This window comes from Pseudorca crassidens, chromosome 7, assembly GCF_039906515.1.
Source record: "Pseudorca crassidens isolate mPseCra1 chromosome 7, mPseCra1.hap1, whole genome shotgun sequence".
In the NCBI taxonomy this organism is placed as follows: Eukaryota; Metazoa; Chordata; class Mammalia; order Artiodactyla; family Delphinidae; genus Pseudorca; species Pseudorca crassidens.
In genome coordinates this window covers 81200709-81222091 of record NC_090302.1, presented here as the reverse complement: position 1 = coordinate 81222091, position 21383 = coordinate 81200709, and the positions used below count along the sequence as shown (strand labels likewise).

At 41.5% G+C, this 21383-nt stretch overlaps 1 protein-coding gene and 1 long non-coding RNA gene across 4 annotated transcripts in view; one reads left to right on the top strand and one right to left on the bottom strand.

The window, feature by feature from the left end:
• RASEF (RAS and EF-hand domain containing) overlaps positions 1-20324 on the top strand; it is a 72187-nt gene extending 51863 nt beyond the window's left edge. The window contains exons 10-17 of one of the 2 annotated variants that reach the window (XM_067744672.1): positions 1136-1370; positions 1680-1817; positions 1934-2081; positions 3385-3466; positions 4678-4792; positions 6512-6631; positions 9053-9129; positions 16769-20324. In XM_067744672.1, coding sequence (XP_067600773.1) covers positions 1136-1370; positions 1680-1817; positions 1934-2081; positions 3385-3466; positions 4678-4792; positions 6512-6631; positions 9053-9129; positions 16769-16874 — 1021 coding nt within the window. In that variant the 3' untranslated portion in view covers positions 16875-20324. Of the gene's footprint in view, positions 1-1135; positions 1371-1679; positions 1818-1933; positions 2082-3384; positions 3783-4677; positions 4793-6511; positions 6632-9052; positions 9130-16768 lie in introns of those variants that run through there. The other variant, XM_067744671.1, reaches the window with a different exon arrangement.
• The window catches only part of LOC137227976 (uncharacterized), a 117830-nt gene that overhangs the window by 4260 nt on the left and 92187 nt on the right, over positions 1-21383 (bottom strand). The window lies entirely within an intron of this gene.

The window sequence follows — 21383 nt, the reverse complement described above, 5'->3', positions numbered from 1 at the left end:
ATCCCACATGCCGCGGAGCGGCTGGGCCCGTGAGCCATGGCTGCTGAGCCTGCGCGTCTGGAGCCTGTGCTCCGTGACGGGAGAGCCCACAACAGTGAGAGGCCCGTGTACCGCTAAAAAAAAAAAAAAAAAGATTACCCTCTCTTTTCTAAGAACATTCATCTCTTATTATTTCTCCTATCTGGAGACCTATATACCCTGCCCATTTCCTCTTTCTGATGACATCATGTAGGCCAAGTGGCTAGGATGGTGCCCAATGTGTAGTAGGAACTAAGTAAGTTGTAACCCTTGTTTTATTTCAGTATAAACTTAGATACTTATGGGAATCAAATGGAAAAGCAAAAGTAAATGAGGCAATTAACATTTATAAAATGCTGCAGTTTCCCAAGTGGAAAGATCCACAGAAGTCAGGAGTTCTAGCCTTTGTATGGGGCATCTCCCTATGAAACCTCTCCCATAGGAGTCTTTGAGACATGTCCACACTTAGTGGCAGAAAATTCATCTTGTATGCCAGACCATTCCAGGGCCACACATTTCTGACTGCCTGGCATTTTTCACCATGTCAATTACAGACGTGATTCCCAGGAAAGTTTACCAGTTGGCCCTGAGAGAATATAGTCTTCCTGTGTCAGCTCTTCAAATATTTGAGGAGAGAAACCATTACAACTTAAGCCGAGTGCACTGAAACATTTCTCAGACTGGAGGGTTTAAAGTCTCAGGTCATAATAGAGGTATTATCCAGAAATGGACATGCTGTTCAAAATATGGTCTGACCACATTAGAATAAAAAGGTTCAGATGTTCTGTGTACATTTTTCTTAACACAACTTGAGATTACATTTACATCCTGGGCATTCTGATTCTTTTTGTATCAGGAAATAAAGGTGATTTTTTAAAAATAGCTTCCTTTATTAAATGTTTGATTTAAGTGTCTTTATCTTAATTGATTGTTGCATAGAATGAACTATTGCTCTGAGCATTTTATTTCCCCTGTTGCTTAATCATGGAATACACTGAGGCTCTTGGCAAGAATGAGAATATCGGTCTTTTTGATTCTGTTGCTGTCTGATTCCATTGCTGTGTCATCTTGAGCATCGCCGGCCCTCAGGTACAGCAGTCCTCTCCTTTGTCACCAGGTCATCCCGCTCTTCCTACATGGATGAGGACTGTGACTCTCTGGCCCTCTGTGATCCCATGCAGAGGATAAACTGTGACATTGACAGCCTGCCTGAGAGCTGCTTCGACAGCGGCTTGTCTACCCTGAGAGATTTCAATGAGTATGACTCGGAGGTGGAGTACAAGCACCAGAGGGGATTCCAGAGGTCACACGGCACACAGGAGAGCTCTGGGGGTGATGCTTCAGACACAGACGTAAGCCCCAAAGTCATTTCTCTCCTAGGCCTGATCTTCCATAGAAATACGTATCTCACCCCGTTTGACCTTTATCTGTCATGGGCATTGTTTTAAAGGTTATACATGTGAAACATAGTTGGGAAAATGTTTCTCCCTATCAAGTTAGGGAAAACTCTCACAGATTCCGTTTTGCAGCCACTCTGTTCCATAATAGCATTGACTGTTGATTCAGCAGCATATTTTTCTTCTTTTTATTTCATGATGTATATGTGTAATGAAAGACTTTGGTTTTTAACGGCTGACTTTAAAAAAAAAAAAAAAAAACAGGTTCCTGATATCAGGGATGAAGAGACGTATGGCTCAGAAGGCGTGGCTTCCATCCTGGACTGGAAGCCGCAGGAGTCTGCTAGTGAAGGCAGTGTCATCAGCTCCTTGAGGAAGCCCATCTCAGCACTTGCACCACAGGTAGGCGGTTTCAGAGACACTTTTATTCATGAACACTGTTCATCTTCATGCCATGTAACTTACTAGGAAGAAAGCTGGCACTACCTTTGTTACTCACTGTGGCTTCCTTCCCCTAGACAGACATGGTGGATGATAACCATAACTCTTCCAGCTCACAGAAGGCTTACAAGATTGTGCTGGCTGGGGACGCTGCAGTAGGAAAGTCAAGTTTGCTCATGAGACTTTGCAAGAATGAATTTCGAGGAAACACAAGTGCCACCCTGGGTACAGTTCCTTTTTCAGTGGATAATGGGAAAATGACCTTCTTTAGGTTGATTTCTATTTTTGTTAGGGATTATATACAGACACACAGATCTCTCTCTTTCTCTCTCTGTATAATATGTATATAGGTAGAGGTGTGTGTGTGTGCACACGCACTTGCACACACACGTGTCCTTCTCTATAGAATAGCCCTCTGTTTTGGCTAAGGCCTAAGTTTGGGAGAGGAAGACTAGCAAAGGACTGAGGTATCTGCTTACCCAGTGAGATCAACCAAAGTTTAGAGCCAGAGATGACAGATTCATTTATTCAGCAAGCATATCCTGAGTCCTGCTGTGAGCCGCATACTGTTATAGGCACTACGGATACACAGTAAACAAAGTCGACTAAATCCCTGGATGAAAAACACATTTTAAAACATGAGATTGGGGAGAGGTGCACTTTTACACAGGGTGCCCAGGGAAAGCCTTTCTGATCAGGTGTCATTTGATGTTGATAAAGTGAGCTTACCGATAGCCAGTTTGGCATTAAGGTCAAAATCATAGCCAGGTGTATGTTCCCTCCCCTCCTTCACAACGGAATACATGAGTAATACCTCTCAGAACAAGGAAAAAATAGTGTCCTCATTTCCCAAATTTGCACAGTAATCAGTAAAAGGAATTGAAAGAAGATATGCAAATTATCATTTACTTTTCTTCCTTATCTAAAGAGTTCTTATTTTGATAACCAGAAACCTTAGAACAGATTACCTTCTTCACAATGGATGTCTTTCTAAATTTATGGTTCTCTGTTACACCTTTCAAGATAACAAAGCTGAAGGTTCACTTCAATTTGATTCATAAAAAGCCTACAATATTTGGTTCAGTTCCTAGAGAGCCTGGCATATATATACATCGTATACATGTACTTATATATATATATATATATATATACACACACACATATACATACACACATGTATATACCTGTATATATACATATACATAGGCACATTTATGTGCATGCACACACACAGATATAACTGAGTCCATCTAATTATGTGGACACATAAAACATAGATTTTCCTTTTGTCCATAGATTAAATCCTTCCCCAAGTCAGCCAACCTGCAATAAGCATCTGCACGCACTTGTGTGGTCTGACTTATAATTAGTATGGAAGGTCACTGTCCTTGAAGGCCAGGTTCATTCCTCTCCGTCTTGCCAAACTTTGGCTTATTGGCTTTTGTCTCATCCTAAAGAGGGCTTGAAAGTAAATACCAATGGAATTATTTACATCGTGTTCTCCATGTTCTCTTATATTCCTTTTCAGGAGTTGATTTTCAAATGAAAACTCTCATTGTAGACGGAGAGCGAACAGTACTGCAGCTCTGGGATACCGCTGGCCAGGAGAGGCAAGTGCTTTCCATAATACTTTGGATTCTGCTGAGTTGCACAGACAAGCCTTGTAGGATACTTGGTGGGTTTTGTACTCACATAATTCTGATCGAGCACGTTAGAATTTCAAGAATGCTTGTTTTTTTCCACATCCTTTCCTCCTTCGCTGATCCATCAGTCGTGTGAAGAGGATCTTTAAGCTTCCTTTGAATTGGTGAGCCACTGATAAAAAGAGAATGCCCTATCCTAAGGAGAAAATTTCGGTGAGGCGGCATTCCTGAACGTGGCAACAGTGTGAGGAGCTGCATAGCTGGGGCACCACAGAAGATGGAGAGGAGGACCTGTCAGTTCCCCTGTTCAAGGGCAGGGACACAGACCATTGATAAATAGCAGACTCGCATCTGGCCACAGACAGTACCCTGTCTTTCTTTCACTGCTGATGGCCAGAGCATCAAGCATAGGTTTTAATCATATCTAACTCTTAGGGAACAGACTGTATCGATTGTGCACCAAACAAGTATGGGGGTACCTGCCGACCTCTGTAACCAGGCACCATTCAGGGTGTTCAGATTCAACGGTGAACAGGTGGACACAGACACCTGCCCACATGGAGCTCATATTTTCTAGCAGCATTTGAAAGATATGTGTGGTTAACATAGTTATTTAAGATCCTGTAAGATACTGCACTTGGTTTAGGACAGATAGGGTGAGGTGCGCTCTTCCCCTGGTGAGCCCCCAACACCCTGTGTGTGTGTCCTGTGGTGTTCCACATGGTTAGTTCTTCTACCACCCACCCACAATACTCCCTACCCACCAGCCAAAAAATAATTTTTCTCTGATGTGCCTCTCCTTCCATCCTTCACACACACCCTTCTGTGTCCCACAGCTGGGTTCTGGTAGTGTGTTGCTGAGGCTGAAATTTTTAGAAATTACGATCTCAACCTTGTCCTGGCTATGCTCTGGGGTATGTAGACTTTCTTGGGATTATTTGGTGGAGAAAATGATTGGCTTTTCTAAATCACTAGCCCAGATTCTTATTCTGTTACCTTTCACCAGGTCATTCTAGGCCTCGGGGATGACTATTTCACAGTAATAGGTTGCCATTAGATTCTCCTCAATTGGGGCTTGTTTTAAAAGGTGAGGGAAAAAAGTGAGCATAAAGGAGATGAAGAATGAGGCAGCACCAAACTGACTGATTAGAACAATTACGTGCTATTCTCTTTTCCAGATTCAGAAGTATTGCCAAGTCTTATTTCAGAAGAGCAGATGGTGTTTTGCTGCTGTATGACGTTACGTGTGAGAAAAGCTTTCTTAATGTACGAGAATGGGTAGATATGATTGAGGTAAGAATTCAAAACAGAGAACCAAAAAATTACATAGGAGAGCTACAGGCTGTCTCGGGAAATGCTGTTTCTCTTCTTTGTCAAAACGAACTCAATTACAAGCCACTGATCCAGGCTCTCAGGAAGAAGTGGATGTGAGAAGTGGGGTTCCCAATGGCACTTGGCAGTACTGCTCTCCTCCTCAGTAGCTGGGCAAGTTCCCACAGAGCTAAGGACACTACTAAAGTGAGCTTCTGGGGTGGGGAAGGGGGGCGGGGAACTCCTGAGTTTTCTTTTTTTTTTTTTTTTTTTGCGGTAAGCGGGCCTCTCACTGCTGTGGCCTCTCCTGCTGCGGAGCACAGGCTCCGGACGCCCAGGCTCAGCAGCCATGGCTCACGGGCCCAGCCGCTCCGCGGCACGTGGGATCTTCCCGGACCGGACCGTGTCCCCTGCATCGGCAGGCGGACTCTCAACCACTGCGCCACCAGGGAAGCCCTGTCTTCATTTTTAAAGGATGGTTTTTCTGACTCTATAATTATTTGCTGACTTTGTTATACAGCAGAAACTAACACAACATTGTAAAGCAATTATACTCCAATAAAGATGTTAAAAAAAAAAAGAATCCATACCTAGACACATCATGGTTGAATTGCTAAAAGTCAAAACAAAGAGAAAATGTTGAAAGCAAGAGAAAAATCACTCATTGTGTACAGAGGAACCACAATACAATAATGACATCAGAAACGAGTCCAAAAGGCAGTGAAGTGGCATAATTTCATTGTTTTTGAGGCTCATTTCTTGATGCTGTATCAGGTGTGGTACCAAAGTGGATGAGCGCCTGGATGTTTTTAGGCACCACGAAGAGTCATTTCTCAGTGAGGGCTGCTGCTTCGCTTGTTTAGGAGCTATAAACCTGTTTTTCTAGTCAGGTTGTCTTCTATTCTCATAGCCTGCTCAGGGGGATGTGTCCTTACTGCCCCCTTCGTTTTACAGATAGGGAAATGGAGGCAGAAACAGGAAGAGACTGCCTGATTTCATGCAGCCGGCGAGTGGCCAGGTGGTGGGAGGGACAGAGTCTCAAACTTAACTCTGCCTCTCACATCTTACATTCTGCCAGCCAGCTCCTCTATGAATGCCGGGACAGACAGTGCAACAGTATGCATATGCTGATTTGGGGAGCATTATCCTGAGAATCTGTTAGTTTGAATGACGGCTCCTTGGCTCTTCACAAGAAAAGTGCTGACATTTAGGGCCTTCTGATTTTGCTTTTGTTGTAAGCCAGATAGCAGCAAGTGTGGAACTCTGAGACTCCATTTTTGTCCCATTATAGCTGAGGGAATATTTGTGTGTTTTGTACCTGCGATAATGAAGTTGACTTGTAATCACCACTGTTTGAGTGAAAATTATAGAAAATTATGTGGGCACTACAGCCAAATGTAATTCTGGGGTCGCGCCTCTTGAGTTTGGTATTAGTTTGTATAGTGGCAAGGGTGATGGAGTCAGTTTGGACCACCCCTGGCCCTTACAACATCTTATTTAACCTCTCTGAATTTCAGTGTTCTGATCTGGAAATGGGAGAAGGTTTGGCTCCTTTTAGAGATATTTTGAGGTTTAAAGATATTGTCTGTACATCATGTGGCATATAAGGGGCATTCAGAAAGGGTAGCTGTTGTCATCATCAACCTCATAACTTGCCCAATGTTTCATGTATGCACAATTTCTTTCTTTTCTTCATGGTAGGATGCAGCCCATAACAGCATTCCTATCATGTTGGTAGGAAACAAGGCTGATCTTCGTGATGCTGCTGAAGCGGAAGGACAAAAATGTGTCCCAGGGTACTTTGGAGAAAAACTGGCCATGGTAAGAGTAAGAGTGGGTCCAAATTGGGAGGGACCTTTCACTTCTGTCTACATTTGCTGAAGAGGCTGTTTGACAAACTCCACTCTGTTTGATAAGTCTTCTGTCCCTATACAGGCAGAACTCCCAGTGGCCCCTATCCGTCCCATGAATGTAAATAATTATTCCAAGAGTTAATCCCTTGTGGAGGTAAAACAATCACATGATCATTTTCCCCCACTGAGTACCAGTGAGAAAGAGGATGCAAAATTATTGTGTCTTCCTCCTCACTCTTCCCCAGTTCCTGGAATCCTTCTCTAGTCCTGGAACCTAGGTAGAGGAAGAAGAATGGGTGTCCTGTTTTGAAAAGATGGGTTTGGTTCCAGAGGGTCACTGTGCCAAGGGGCAGCAGATGGTGCAGTGTGTCATCTGGGTAAAGGGGTGAAGAGAATTGGAAGACTCATTCTTTCCTCTACGATTTGTAGTCAGTTGGAATAGTATAAAATTATTTTTGGCTATGCATTTGTACAAAGGATGGACCTCATTTCTGTCCAGATTATTACTGTGGGCAGTGTTTATTCTCTCATTATTATCATTGGGTCAGAATGCTATGTGGCCCTCTTATGACTTGTCTTACCCAAATAAGGAACCAGATGCTCCTTAGGTCAAATATGAAGTTCTTATCGTAACAGTCCGATCTGACATCGCTATCATTGTTGTCTGTCATCAGCTTGAAAGGACTGCTCTATAACATATACATGTGAACTTTAAAAAGAAGTTTCCATTCCACTATTCTAAGTTGGAATTGTTTCTTGTTTTAAATTTTAGAACTGTGAGCCAAATATGATAAACATCAAAACTAGGCAGTGAAATATAGAAGAGATCCATTCAACACATATTTAATTGTATCCACCATGTGAAAAAGCACTTCATTGTGAGCCGAGCAAAGGGTAGAGAACAAAGGAAACCGTCCTTGTCCTCACGTAGTTTACTGTCTGGGGAAGACAGATGTTAAACCCACGAAATCCACATATTCCCCTAGAGAGCTCATAATTCCTGGCCACATGCCAATTTTATTCCCTCCCCCCAGTTTCTCAGATTTCCCAAGGTTTGCTTATTTATTATGCATCTCATGTCCTCCACCCTCCTGCATCCTCAAAGGCCATCTCTATTTCACCCTATAACATCCTGGCTATGAAATTCAGCAGCAGCACTACCCATTTCTACTAGAAATACATTCATTTGGGGTATTTTTTAGATTTTCTATGGATTTGGGGGCTCATGGGTAAAGGTTTCACGGTAGTCTTTCCCCATTGTTTGGTTCTTCCTTCTCTCCCTGCTCCAGAGCACCCATCACATCTTGCCCGTATCCCACACAGGACTGTGTTGCCCACACCCAGCCCCACAGCGCACATAATTCTCCTTTCCTAAAGGAAACTGTCTCCAGCTGTTAGACAAAGACACCCAAAAATAACCTCATCATTTACATCTGCGGCAAGTGCTATGCTGGAAAAATACATGCCTCAAGAGGTTTTACAGTAGGAAGACCTAATACCAACTCTTCAGAGTTAGAAAACACTTAATCTTAACTTCAAGGGAGGATTACCTAAAAATCTAGAAGGTAGGTAAAAGTCAGCCTGGGGAAAGAGTTACTAGGGATACAGGATAACCTAGGTAGTGGTAACAGCAGGTGAAAAGGTCCTGAGGTGGGAGGAAATTTGGAGTGTTGGGGAAATAGAGGGACGGCCAGGGTAACATGAGCACTGTGAGTGAGGGAGAGTGGTGGCAGGTAAAACTGGGAGGTTGGCTGGGGCCACGTACAAGCTAGGCCTTGTCGGCCAGGTAAGCATTCCAACATTGCTTGAGAGGGATGGGAAGCATCGAAAGGTCTGAAGCAGGAGAGTGATATGATCAGTGATTGTATGTATAACCACTGGGAGGTTAAGTAATAGACTAGAAAATGTCCATTGGTTTTAGCAACACAGAGGCTGCTGAATCTTGATAGGAAAAGATGATAGATTGAAGGGGGGGTGGGATGTGTGTTAGCTGCCAGCCAAAAGGAGACATATTTTTGATGGACATTTAATTCCTAAGTGGTTACCTTAAGCTATCATTTTTCTCTCTCTCAAATTATTTGATAGAGAACATTTGGTAGTATGTGTGACACTTAGATATAAGAGCCTTAAACCATGAAATTTTGTATTGTGGGATTTTTTTTTTTTGGATGCAAAATAAAAATCTCTGACTAGGAACTGTTCCTGGAATAAGTAGGCTCAAACCTGTTTTTTTTTTTTAAAGTCTTGAAACTCAATCCAATTTCTTAACTATTAGTTTTAGCATACTCAACAGGGCAATATTTTTATTTTATTTTATTGGTTTTAAAAGCGAACATTCCAGGAAACCTAATCAAAGCCTTCATTTAATGGTATATATATGTTTTTACAGACCTATGGGGCATTATTTTGTGAAACAAGCGCCAAAGATGGTTCGAATATAGTGGAAGCTGTTCTCCACCTTACTCGGTAAAGTTTTGCCTTATATTTGGAAAACTGGATGTAGGATTGAATTTTCACTTAGCTGTTGTATGTGTCAAATTTCTTGACCATAATGTGAATCTACATGGGAAAACACTCTTGTCTTTCAGTAGTGGCTGGAGAAACATAGTTTTTATAAAAAACTGGTATGCTGCTTGTTCACTGTGAACATTGGCAAAATACCTCTACTGCCAAACAAAGCAGGTGCATCTGAGGTGTCACTGACATTTCTGCAAAATGTGCCCACAAAGCTAATAGTTGACGTGTGTGAATCACTTCTAGGAACCAGACTTTAAACACAGGAGACTATTATGAATATAACTATCTATTATATTATGACATTTTCCAAGGTAAAGGAAAAAGAACTCAACAAAACAAACTGTATATCATGCCAGTTGGAAGCACTTTGTTTACATTATTTAACCCAGGTAATTATTAAGCTAAGGCAATGGTGTTAATAATATATAACATTTGGGGATGTGGATTAGAATGAAAATTGCATCATTGAGGAACTTGGTTTTAACTGTATTTTAATCCTTGCAGTATTCTTAGGAAATAACAATGTTTTCTGCTGGATTTACTTCTTCTGCCTAGTTTTCTGCCACAGATGAAAAAATGATTCTTTGCTGATCTAAAGGGATTCAATACGCCCCCAAAAAAGAAAGAAAAAATATAAAAATGTGCATTAACAAAATCCAGCCAATGATCCTTAATTGCTGACAAAGCAAAAACATAATTTTAGGCAAGTAGAGATTTGTGAGATCATTTGTGAGATTCTGATTTTATAAGAATCTTAACTTTAGTACAGTAAGGGGCTCCGTGCTACCTTAGCTTCAGGCAGGGAGTGCTGAATTGCTGCCTGGGCTGAGCAGGAAAGGATGCTGCAGGCCAGGTCCTCCGCATGGCTGCTGGCTTCTGCCCAGCACATTGGAGGACTGTAGTGTCAGGAAGCTCAAAGTCCAACCTTAAATCTACCCCGAACAGCTGTGGAGTCTTGACTAAGTTCCTGTCTTCCTTTAGGCATCTCTAATCTGTACAATGAGGGAAGGGGCTAAAGAAAATGATCCCTAAGGCCCCTTCTAGTTCTGACAGTCTATGATTCCATATATAATAATAGCTTGGACTCTACTGAATAACATAATCACTATTTAACGCGGAATTGTCTTGTGGGGTCATATTACAGTTAAATGACTCCAAATTGCCCCGGTCACACCCAGAGTGCAGAATCGATCCTCTTTATTATATCATAAAGATAGGAGAGCCGACGACAGCCTTTTCCCCTGGTGCTCCAGCTGGCATGTTGGGTCAGCCCAGCAGCCTCCCTGTTTACAGTGTAGCTTCTTTACTTAAAACACCTGTGTGGGGCTTCCCTGGTGGCGCAGTGGTTGAGAGTACGCCTGCCGATGCAGGGGACACGGGTTTGTGCCCCGGTCCGGGAAGATCCCGCATGCCGCGGAGCGGCTGGGCCCGTGAGCCACGGCCGCTGAGCCTGTGCGTCCGGAGCCTGTGCTCTGCAATGGGAGAGGCCACAGCAGTGAGAGGCCTGCGTACCGCAAAAAAAAAAAAAAAACCTGTGTGCAGGAGCATTCTGATAACAAGGTCACTTCTTGTGAATCACTTATCAAGGAGCTTTTTAAATTGTTGCTATTGCATTATGGGCTGGTTTGAGGCCTCTAGGTTTGTTATGTTAACAATGTATTAAACAGGAAAATTATAAATAAACCAAACATGTAAAGACTTTAATTTGCTTTATACTGTGTCATCAGATTGCTTGTCAAAATACCCAAGTCTTAAATAAAAATGGTATCGTTTCCGCAAGTGAAATTACCACTTTAAAAAGTTTTACAGCTTTCAGAATGTTACGTATAATAGTAACTCCCCTTCAAACCATGTTATGTCATAAAACTTGAACTAGAACAGTTTATGGGTTTGCACTGTCTGAAACAGTATTTGTTTTTGAAGGAAGGCCATAAATGTTTGGTTAACAACCTGAACTCCTCTGCTTTTTCTTGGAAAACCCTGTCTATCCCAGGAAAAGTTTCTCCTAGAAATGCAGTTTCCCTGTAGGGCTGATAGACATTCATTCCAACCATTGTCCACTGGTAAGTAAATCTGCCATCACTAGAGCCACAGGCTTTAAACATTTTTCAATAGATTCAAGTACAACAGGCATTAAACTTGTCAATGGCCTAAAATTTGAGAAAAACACGAAAAGCTCGGGCTGATGTATCAGTTCAGCGCCATTGCTGAGCCCATTGGGGATAAATCTGTCCATAAGATTGAGTCATTTAAAATGCAGTTGTTAAGTACATGGCAGTTTGGGGTGAGGTAATTTAATTTTCCCAGCCTTAAACCTGTTTTAGATGTTTGGAATTATATCTTCCTGATTTCCTTAAAGTGGGAGATGCTTGCATCTTTGGTAGATTAAAGAAACTGAAGGCCAGGTGAACAATATGGGTACCTATTTTTTCTCCCTTAATATTTGCTTTCAATGTTCAGTAATGTCTGCATTATTATCATTTCTGCTCAGTATGAAAGCCCTGTAGAGATATCAGGTTATGTAAGATAGGCTGTGCAATTTAACATTAGAGAAAAAAAAAGAAAACAAAATACATGACCAGGCAGCCATATGATATGTAATTTACAGAGGCCTTTTAGACTTTCCAGAAGGGAGAGATGTGAGTTGTCTTGTGAAGATGCTATGTTTACTAAACCCATTGTACAGATAAGAAAATTGAAAATTAGAATGCTTCATCAGCTTGCTCAAAGTGACACAGTACTAAATGGCAAAATTGGGACTCTTCACTACTCTGAATCTCTGGCTTGCCTTTTAAATGTTGGTAATCTCAGGATTCTATTCTGCACTCTCTTCCTCTTACTCTTTCTCTCTCTACCTAATGTCTTCCACCACCATGGTTTCTAGAACTGTGTCTAGAAGGTGACTTCTAATTTCTGTATTTTTAACTCCCATCTTTTTTTAAAATTCCACAACTATATTCCCACCCACCAACAAATGAAAATTCCATAGGCATGACTGATCCAACATATCTAAACCCTAATGTGTTCATTTTTCTTTAAAATTGTTCCTTATTCTATACTCCGGTTCTCAGGAAACTACTAACATTATAATTGAAAAAGAGTAACCTAGAGTCAGTCTTGACTCCTTCCTCTTTCTTCATCATCTGCCTCTAGTGGGTTCTGGGGCCCTACTGATTCAGTGACCTCTCTGCAATCTTCCTTCAATCCCTCCCCGCCCCCACCCTGTTCTGCTTCAGGCTTCAAAATTTCCTACCCCGTTTAGTGCAGGAGGGACCTAAGTTTCTGCCTCAGAGTTTCTCCAGCATCAGTTCATCTTCCACCCTGTAATCAGGGTAATCTCTGTAAATAAAAATCCAATTAAGACCTTCTTGCTTGCACCCCACATTGGTGCCCTACCTACAGCATAGAGTCCAGCCTCCTTAGCAAGTGGCTAATGGTCCCCCAGAGCCCAGTTCACCTACCTTTCTATTTGCATCTCTTATCTTGCTTCCCAAATGAATGATAATCTATAGACACAGCAAACTTTGCTTCCGGTCATAGCCAAGTTCTTTTATGCCTCTTTGCCTCTATACATGCTATTCCCTGCACCTGGAATCTCTCTTCCTCATTAAATGACAGTGAATTCCTATCCCACCAAGAGGTCGGCTCCACTGTGCTTGTGTGTTAGCGGCTCTCGGGGACCTGGTAATGATTTATTTAGAAGACATCTGGCTTTCTCTCAAAGCTCACTAGTTGAGAGGGACTTCCCTGGTAGTCCAGTGGTTAATACTCCATACTCCCAATTCCGGGGGCCCAGGTTCGATCCCTGATCAGGGAACTAGATCCCGCATGCCACAACTAAAGATCCTGCATGCTGCAACTAAAAACATCCTGCATGCTGCAACTAAAGATCCCCTATGCCACAAGGAAGATCCCGTGTGCCACAACTAAGACCCGGCACAGCCAAATTTAAAAAAAAAAAAAAAAAATTTACAATTAAAAAAAAAGCTCACTGGTTGAGGAGCCCAGAGTTTGGCATAAATCGGACATTTGTTGAATGACCAAATGGTCAAGATTTTGCATTTGGGAGTTTGTATTAGTTTTATATTGTCACTGTAACAGATTCCTACTAGCCTAGTGCTTTAAGCAATAAAAATAATAGTTCTGGAGGTCAGAAGTCTGAACCAAGTCTTACAGGGTGTTATGGGGTTGAACTGTGTATCCTCCTTCTTTTCCTGAGTCTTTATTTCTTATCTGTGAAGGGAAGACATTGATGCTCACCTGTTACCTGTCAGCATGTGTGTGTGTTGTGTGTATTAAATAAGGACTATGTGAAAACATGTAACATAGCATTTATTAACTAGTCTCCAGCAAGAACCAGTTACCCTTTTGTTTCCTACTCACAGTGCAGTGGTTTTCAAAGGTTAGCACATATCAGCTCCTTTTGGGGCTGTGCTGACCAGTTTAGTAGCCACTAGCCACCTGAAGTGTGGCTAATCCAAGCTGAGATGTGCTGGATGTATTAAATAAATACTGGGTTTTGAAGACAGTATAAAAATTGTATTCAGACTATACTACAAAGTTACAGTAATCAAGACAGTATGGTACTGGCACAAAAACAGAAATATAGATCAATGGAACAGGATAGAAAGCCCAGAGATAAACCCATGCACATATGGTCACCTTATCTTTGATAAAGGAGGCAGGAATGTACAGTGGAGAAAGGACAGCCTCTTCAATAAGTGGTGCTGGGAAAACTGGACAGGTACATCTAAAAGTATGAGATTAGATCACTCCCTAACACCATACACAAAAATAAGCTCAAAATGGATTAAAGACCTAAATGTAAGGCCAGAAACTATCAAACTCTTAGAGGAAAACATAGGCAGGACACTCTGTGACATAAATCACAGCAAGATCCTTTTTGACCCACCTCCTAGAGAAATGGAAATAAAAACAAAAATAAACAAATTTTTTTTATTTGACCTAATGAAACTTCAAAGCTTTTGCACAGCAAAGGAAACCATAAACAAGACCAAAAGACAACCCTCAGAATGGGAGAAAATATTTGCAAATGAAGCAACTGACAAAGGATTAATCTCCAAAATTTATAAGCAGCTCATGCAGCTTAATAACAAAAAAACAAACAATCCAATCCAAAAATGGGCAGAAGACCTAAATAGACATTTCTCCAAAGAAGATATACAGACTGCCAACAAACACATGAAAGAATGCTCAACATCACTAATCATTAGAGAAACGCAAATCAAAACTACAATGAGATATCATCTCACACCAGTCAGAGTGGCCATCATCAAAAAATCTAGAAACAATAAATGCTGGAGAGGGTGTGGAGAAAAGGGAACCCTCTTGCACTGTTGGTGGGAATGTGAATTGGTACAGCCACTGTGGAGAACAGTATGGAGGTTCCTTAAAAAACTACAAATAGAACTACCATATGACCCAGCAATCCCACTACTGGGCCTATACCCTGAGAAAATCATAATTCAAAAAGAGTCATGTACCAAAATGTTCATTGCAGCTCTATTTACAATAGCCCGGAGATGGAAACAACCTAAGTGCCCATCATTGGATGAATGGATAAAGAAGATGTGGCACATATATACAATGGAATATTACTCAGCCATAAAAAGAAACGAAATTGAGCTATTTGTAATGAGGTGGATAGACCTAGAGTCTGTCATACAGAGTGAAGTAAGTCACAAAGAGAGAGACAAATACCGTATGCTAACACATATATATGGAATTTAAGAAAAAAAATGTCATGAAGAACCTAGGGGTAAGATAGGAATAAAGACACAGACCTACTAGAGAATGGACTTGAGGATGTGGGGAGGGGGAAGGGTAAGCTGTGACAAAGCGAGAGAGAGGCATGGACATATATACACTACCAAACGTAAGGTAGATAGCTAGTGGGAAGCAGCCGCATAGCACAGGGGGATCAGCTCGGTGCTTTGTGACCGCCTGGAGGGGTGGGATAGGGAGGATGGGAGGGAGGGAGACGCAAGAGGGAAGAGATATGGGAACATATGTATATATATAACTGATTCATTTTGTTGTAAAGCAGAAACTAACACACCATTGTAAAGCAATTATACTCCAATAAAGATGTTTAAAAAAATTGTAAAATAGCTCATTAATATTTTTATTGGTAGCATGCTAAAATGATATTTTTGTAGTACTGAGTTAAATAATATATGTTAATAAAATTAATTTCACCTATTTCTCTTTACATTTTTTACTGTGGCTGCTAAAGAATTTTAAATTACATACGTGAATTACATTCTATTTCTATTGAACAGCGTTGCTGTGCTGGGAATATGCCAATTCCCAGGATCTACTGCTTTGTAACAAGCCACCCAAAATGTAGTCGCCTAGAACAAGACCACTTTTTATTTTTTGAAATTACCAGAAGTGACTGGATCTCACTGGAGGGTCCGTGACTGCTCTCCCTCGGGCGTCTCATGCATTTGCGGTCGTGGACACTGCTGTGGCTCGGTCTGATGTCTGCGGCCAGGGGGCTCCTCCCTGTGGCATCTCAGTCCCCTGGACCTCTCTGCTGCCCTCTCTCCAGTGAGGAACACTGGGCTTCGTAAATGGCAGCTCAAAATGGTCAGGCCTTATTAATGCCTGGCTTGGTAGTTTTAGCACACCATTTCCTCGCCATTCTATTGGTCTGAGCAGTCACAGAGCCGGTGCTGACCATGGGGGAGTGACACAAGCTTCACCACTTAATGGGGGGCACCAGACACTGACAGCGGAGGCAGAACTCTTGGGGGTTGTCTTGGGGACAAGCTGTCACACTCTCCTTACTCACAGAGTTTGCCATTCAGCTTGTCTAAGGTGGGACTTCAGGATGTGTGTATTTCACAAGCATCCCCAGGGATAGGAGACTTCCCTAGGGGGCTTTCATAAGATCATGGAGATCTTTGGTCCAGTGTTGCCTCTAGCAGTTATTTCTAAAAGAAATTTAGGAAGAGGCAAAAGGAAGACATTTTTTCTGGATTTTAACCATCTGTTGTTATCTCCACGATCTTGTATAATTACAGAATGGTTATAAAGTCAATGTTAATGTTAAGCCTTAGCTGGGGGTGGGAGCCAGGTTCCAGAGTCCTAAGGAGTGACCTGTGCGTGTGCAGACTATAAGCCATGCAAAACCACAGGAGAGAGCAAGAATAGTCTGTGTGTGTGCATGTGAGTGTGTGCACATGTGTATAGGCACCTGGGCGTGTGTGTGTGTGTGTGTGTGTGCGCGCGCGCGCGCACGCGCATGCATGAGTGTGTGGCCTGGTACTGAGAATGTGAGCACTGGAGCCCACCTGTGTGGCCACTTCTCCAGCTGTGTAACCTAAGGGAAATTTCTTAACTTTTTTTTGCCTTTTTTTCCTCACATAAAATGGGGCACAACAAAATCATATAGTTGTTGTGAGGATTAAATAGGTCAACACCTACAAAGCACTTAGAACACTGTCTGGATGGCACACAGCAAGTGCTCAGCAGTGCTCTTTTATTTCCAGAGAGTTGTTTATGGTTCAGTTTTATACCTCAGTAATCTCCTTTCTCTCTGTGTCTCTCTCTCTCCCTCCAGGGAAGTGAAAAAAAGAACTGATGAGCATGACAGCAAATCCATTACCAATCTGAGTGGGACCAGTTCCAAAAAGTCAACCCAGATGAAGAATTGTTGCAATGGTTAAATCCAAAAGATCCTTGGCCCACGAAGCCTTCATTCCCAGAGTACTGAATGTCCGTGACTTATCTGCTTCCTACATGGAGTGGTACGTCCTACAGGCCCTGTCATATGGAGAGTTACAGTGTGGGAAATCTGAACTGTGCTCTCAGGTCCCTCCAGAACCTCGGCTCTTTTTTGCTATGTTTCAATGAGTGATTTGGGCCCCCTGGTTAAATATACCTGTCTTATCCTTACAAAGTCTTAATAGATAGTGTGTAAATGTTTTTAAAGGGGTTAAAAAAAAAAAAAAAGCACATGCTCAGATCAGAGCTATAGAAGAAATTCACTGACGTAATTAGGTTCATGTGGTAAATAACCTATGACATTTACTTCCAATATTCAATACTAGCAAACTAATAAAAGGGGGTTACCATCCTAGCTTTGCTGTAAACTAGCCTTGTGGTCTCAGACGTGTTGCCAACCCACATTACATCCATTTCCTCATCTGTAAACAAGCAGCTTATAGCCTTTCAGGCCTAGGCCCTCTCAGCTCTGTAGCTCTTTTAAGGAGTGAGAAGGAGAGCACGATGGCCCACAGTTAATAAGGACTCTGCTTGTCTGTACTTTTAATTTTTATTTTTTTATTTATTTTTTTGCCATACGCGGGCCTCTCACTGTTGTGGCCTCTCCCCTTGCGGAGCACAGGCTCCGGACGCGCAGGCTCAGCGGCCATGGCTCACTGGCCCAGCCGCTCCATGGCATGTGGGATCTTCCCGGACCGGGGCACAAACCCGCGTCCCCTGCATCGGCAGGCGGACTCTCAACCACTGCGCCACCACGGAAGCCCTGTCTGTACTTTTAAAATATTGGGGTATTAATTTTTCTCACTTCTTGTACAAGAACAGAATTTGAGAAAAAATGGTAATGTTTTAAGCTCCAGTGGAGACAGAAAAATCTATTTTTTATATATAAAGAAAGAAAACAAAATAAGTGTTTTGGGGGACAAAAATAGTTTGTATATAAAAGAGGGTATTTTTTAATCTCAGAATACTTATAAAGTCAATGGTTTGAATTCACTGTTAAAAATTCTAATGAAAAAATATAAAGCGACATGCAACTAAAAATACAATGCCCAGGAAAGTTGTCACACTTCACTTAAAAAAAAAACACCAGCAAGAGACTGCCAGGGGCTGGTAAAAGGGAGGAATTGAGAGTGACTACTAATGGGCTATGGTTGCTTTGCGGGATGATGAGAATGTTCTGGAATTATATTGTGGTAATGTTGCACAACTTGGTGAATATACTAAACCCCACTAAACTGTATACTTTAAATGGTGAATTTTATGGTATGTGAATTATATCTCATTCAAAAAATACACTAGTATTGATTTAACATTTTGCTGAATGAAAATATGCATGCTCAAACCTCCCCATGGTTTACCCATGGTTTAAGAGTATAATCTCCAGAAAAACGCAAATCCCCTAACTCCCTGGTTGCCAGCATTCTCCTCCTTAAATAATGAACAGTGAAAGAAATGTTACATGTAGTTTCGGAAAATCACCTCTTTTGAAGAGGAATTGTGGTTAGGGTACAGGTAACTCAGAGTCCTTTGTTTCAGGTGATTAGGGACTCCTCCTCACCAACAGCCTGATAGGTTTTGCCCTCCTAGAAGCCGTACTGCCTCCCAGACTTCCCCACTGAAATGTCTCCAAAAGCCAAAGGAGTCAGTACCTGACCCCAGGGTGGGTCAGCAAGGCATGCTCTTTGGTTTTTGGTTTTGGTTTTCAGTGGCCTGAACCAGCTAAGTTATTCCCAACTAGAGTCTCGAACTTACCTTTGTTCATAGGTCCAGGCCCCAAGTAGCCTGCTGAAAAAACTTAAATAGCAGCTCTTATTTATTGTAATACATAAGCTAAAAACATCCCTCTTGTAGAATTAAAACAATTCTATTTATGATTTTTATGATCATGTTAGCACACAGAGATTATAATTAGCCACAACGTCCGTTTAGCTTTTCAAAGTGTGCCTTCTCTCTACTGGTGAGATCTAGTTCGGTTTGTTTTTTGTTTTTTGTTTTTTTTTTACTGGAAAGTTGGTTCTGTCCTCAACAACTCTACCATGGATTCCTGTTTTCTGTTTTTTGGTCCCAGGAGAAAAAAAAGTTTACATTTTTTACCAAAAAGAATGCCTTGCTGGTGGGGAATTGTCAAACTGAACCAGGGAGGGATGGTTATTTTTGTGCCATGGTGTGATGAAAGTTTTGCCACTGCTGTTTGCCTAGGTGGCATCTATGGAGCCTAGGTTAGAATAGGCCTGACACCTATGTGTTGATATATGGTACTCAAGTTTAGGTGTTTGGTGCAATTGCACAAAACTGTGTTGGTATACATGTTATTCTGTTGTCTTTATTTATTTTCCCACAAAGTGTCTATATTTGTCTTACAATCTGTATATAATAGTATACCTTTGATACAGAAGTATTATCTTGGTCTTTGCTTCTGGGTTGTACAGCCAGTGCACCCAACTTGATTAGATTAGATAGGTGCCTGTGATTAACAAAGCAATCATCTTTAACTAATTGAACCTGAATAGATATTTTTGCAACAAAATCCAAATTAGAGACTTATAGCTCCATTAGAGACTTACAGTTAGCAATCTTGTTTAAAGAAAAGCTACTTATAGCTCTTTCAGTTGCCTTGCTAGGAAACCAAGATTATTACTAACATTTGACTTCGTGAAGGTGTTCTCAAATTTAGAGTATATTTTTGGTAAGAACAAAAATAACTAATGTTTTTAACTTGAACTTAATTTGCTACACTTGCATAGTTCTATGCAAGTAACTCACCTTGTCTCAATTTTTCCTTGGAGAGCTTTTAAAATCACAGTTAAACTACACTCTTTTTTATGTATCCTGACACAATGGATAATATTTTAGTTTTGTCATGGAAAAGAACATTGGCTATGGAGACATTTTTCACTGTTAACTTTTAGCCTCATGCATTTTCATAATTTATTTTTTCCACTTGCTGCTTTATATGACATATGTGACATTTGATTATTTAATACTAAATATGATTTGCATGAAGCCAAAGCGTACAACCCTCTTGCTGAAGATAAAATTGAGTTTAAAGATATTTATTTTCATATTTGTACAGTGATCGGCTTCAGAGTCACGTTTTTTGTGGGCTTTTATTGTATATGTGTATGAGAAATTTCATATGTATATATTAAGAAGGCCTCTGAGTACTGAATAATTATTTTATGATTTTGATTTACATGGTTGACATTTTCATGGTATCGGCTATATTTCATTTATACTGTTTATTTCTCTTCAAACCATTAATAATTATCCCGTAAAGTGTAATTTTTATAGCAATGCAAATGTCTAAGGAACTACAAATATTTTCTACATCATAAATTCAATAAAGCATGCTTGCTTTGGCCTTCTGGTGTTTCCTTCAGCTTTGCTGCAGGCATCGCTGAAGTAATTTTAGTCCTACGATGTGCCTACGTGAAACCCTGCCTCTAAAACACTGGCCTGGGCAGCTGGCTGAGAGAGAAAAGGATGAACACATGGTGTGTGGTACTGTGGCACATCATGTCATCTCGGCCAGCGGGGCTACAGGTCGACCAGCTTGGGGTGTGACAGCCAGCAACAGTAAGGCTTTCGCAGAAAAATTTCAGGACGTGCTCTGGCAGTTCTCATGACCTCAGGGGTTAGGCCCCTCCTCTGACACCCCTGCGTGGCCCCCCACCCTGCCTAGCTAACTCCGCTCATCCTTCTGCTTTAGTTTAAACATCACTTCCTTCAGGAAGTTTCCCTTCTCAACCCCAAACCAGGATGAGGCTGCCTGCTTTCACCTGTAGAGCCCCATTCCTAACTGGTCAGCATCCTTATTGCCCTCATACTTGTTTAACTAGACATAGCCTCTGAGCTTTATCCCTCTTGTCTGCTGCTGCCTCCCCTCTGCTATACACAGTGCCTGAATGGGAAATCAAAGAATTAACTGTTTAAAGGCAGGCTTTGCAGAGTTTCTGCAGACACACATACACAGAGACATACATACACAATACACAAGGACAGTATAAATAAGAGGCAACATATTTTGGTGGCCACAGGTCTGAGCTCTGCAGCCAGCCTGCCTGGGTTTGAACCTGGCCTCATGTACCTACTAGTCGCTAACTGTGAATAAGGGGCTTAATCTTTGTGTACCCCAGCTTCTTCATTGGTAAAATAGGGGTGACAACAATACCTTTCTCATGGAGTGGTTGTGAGGACTAAATGAGTGTATGTATGGAAAGGGCTTAGAATAGTACCTGGCATTTTGATCACCCTCAGTGAAAAAAGAAAAACTTTTGAGGCACCACTGATCCCATTGGTCTTGCTCAGGGCCCTGGGTACTACCATCAATATGACAGAACTCCCGAAATTTACCAGATTACTTTGAGGAATGGGGCATTGTAGAGGATTCACTTGGACATAAGTTCATTTACCTCCCACGTATATTCTTGGTATTTCATTAGGCACAAAGT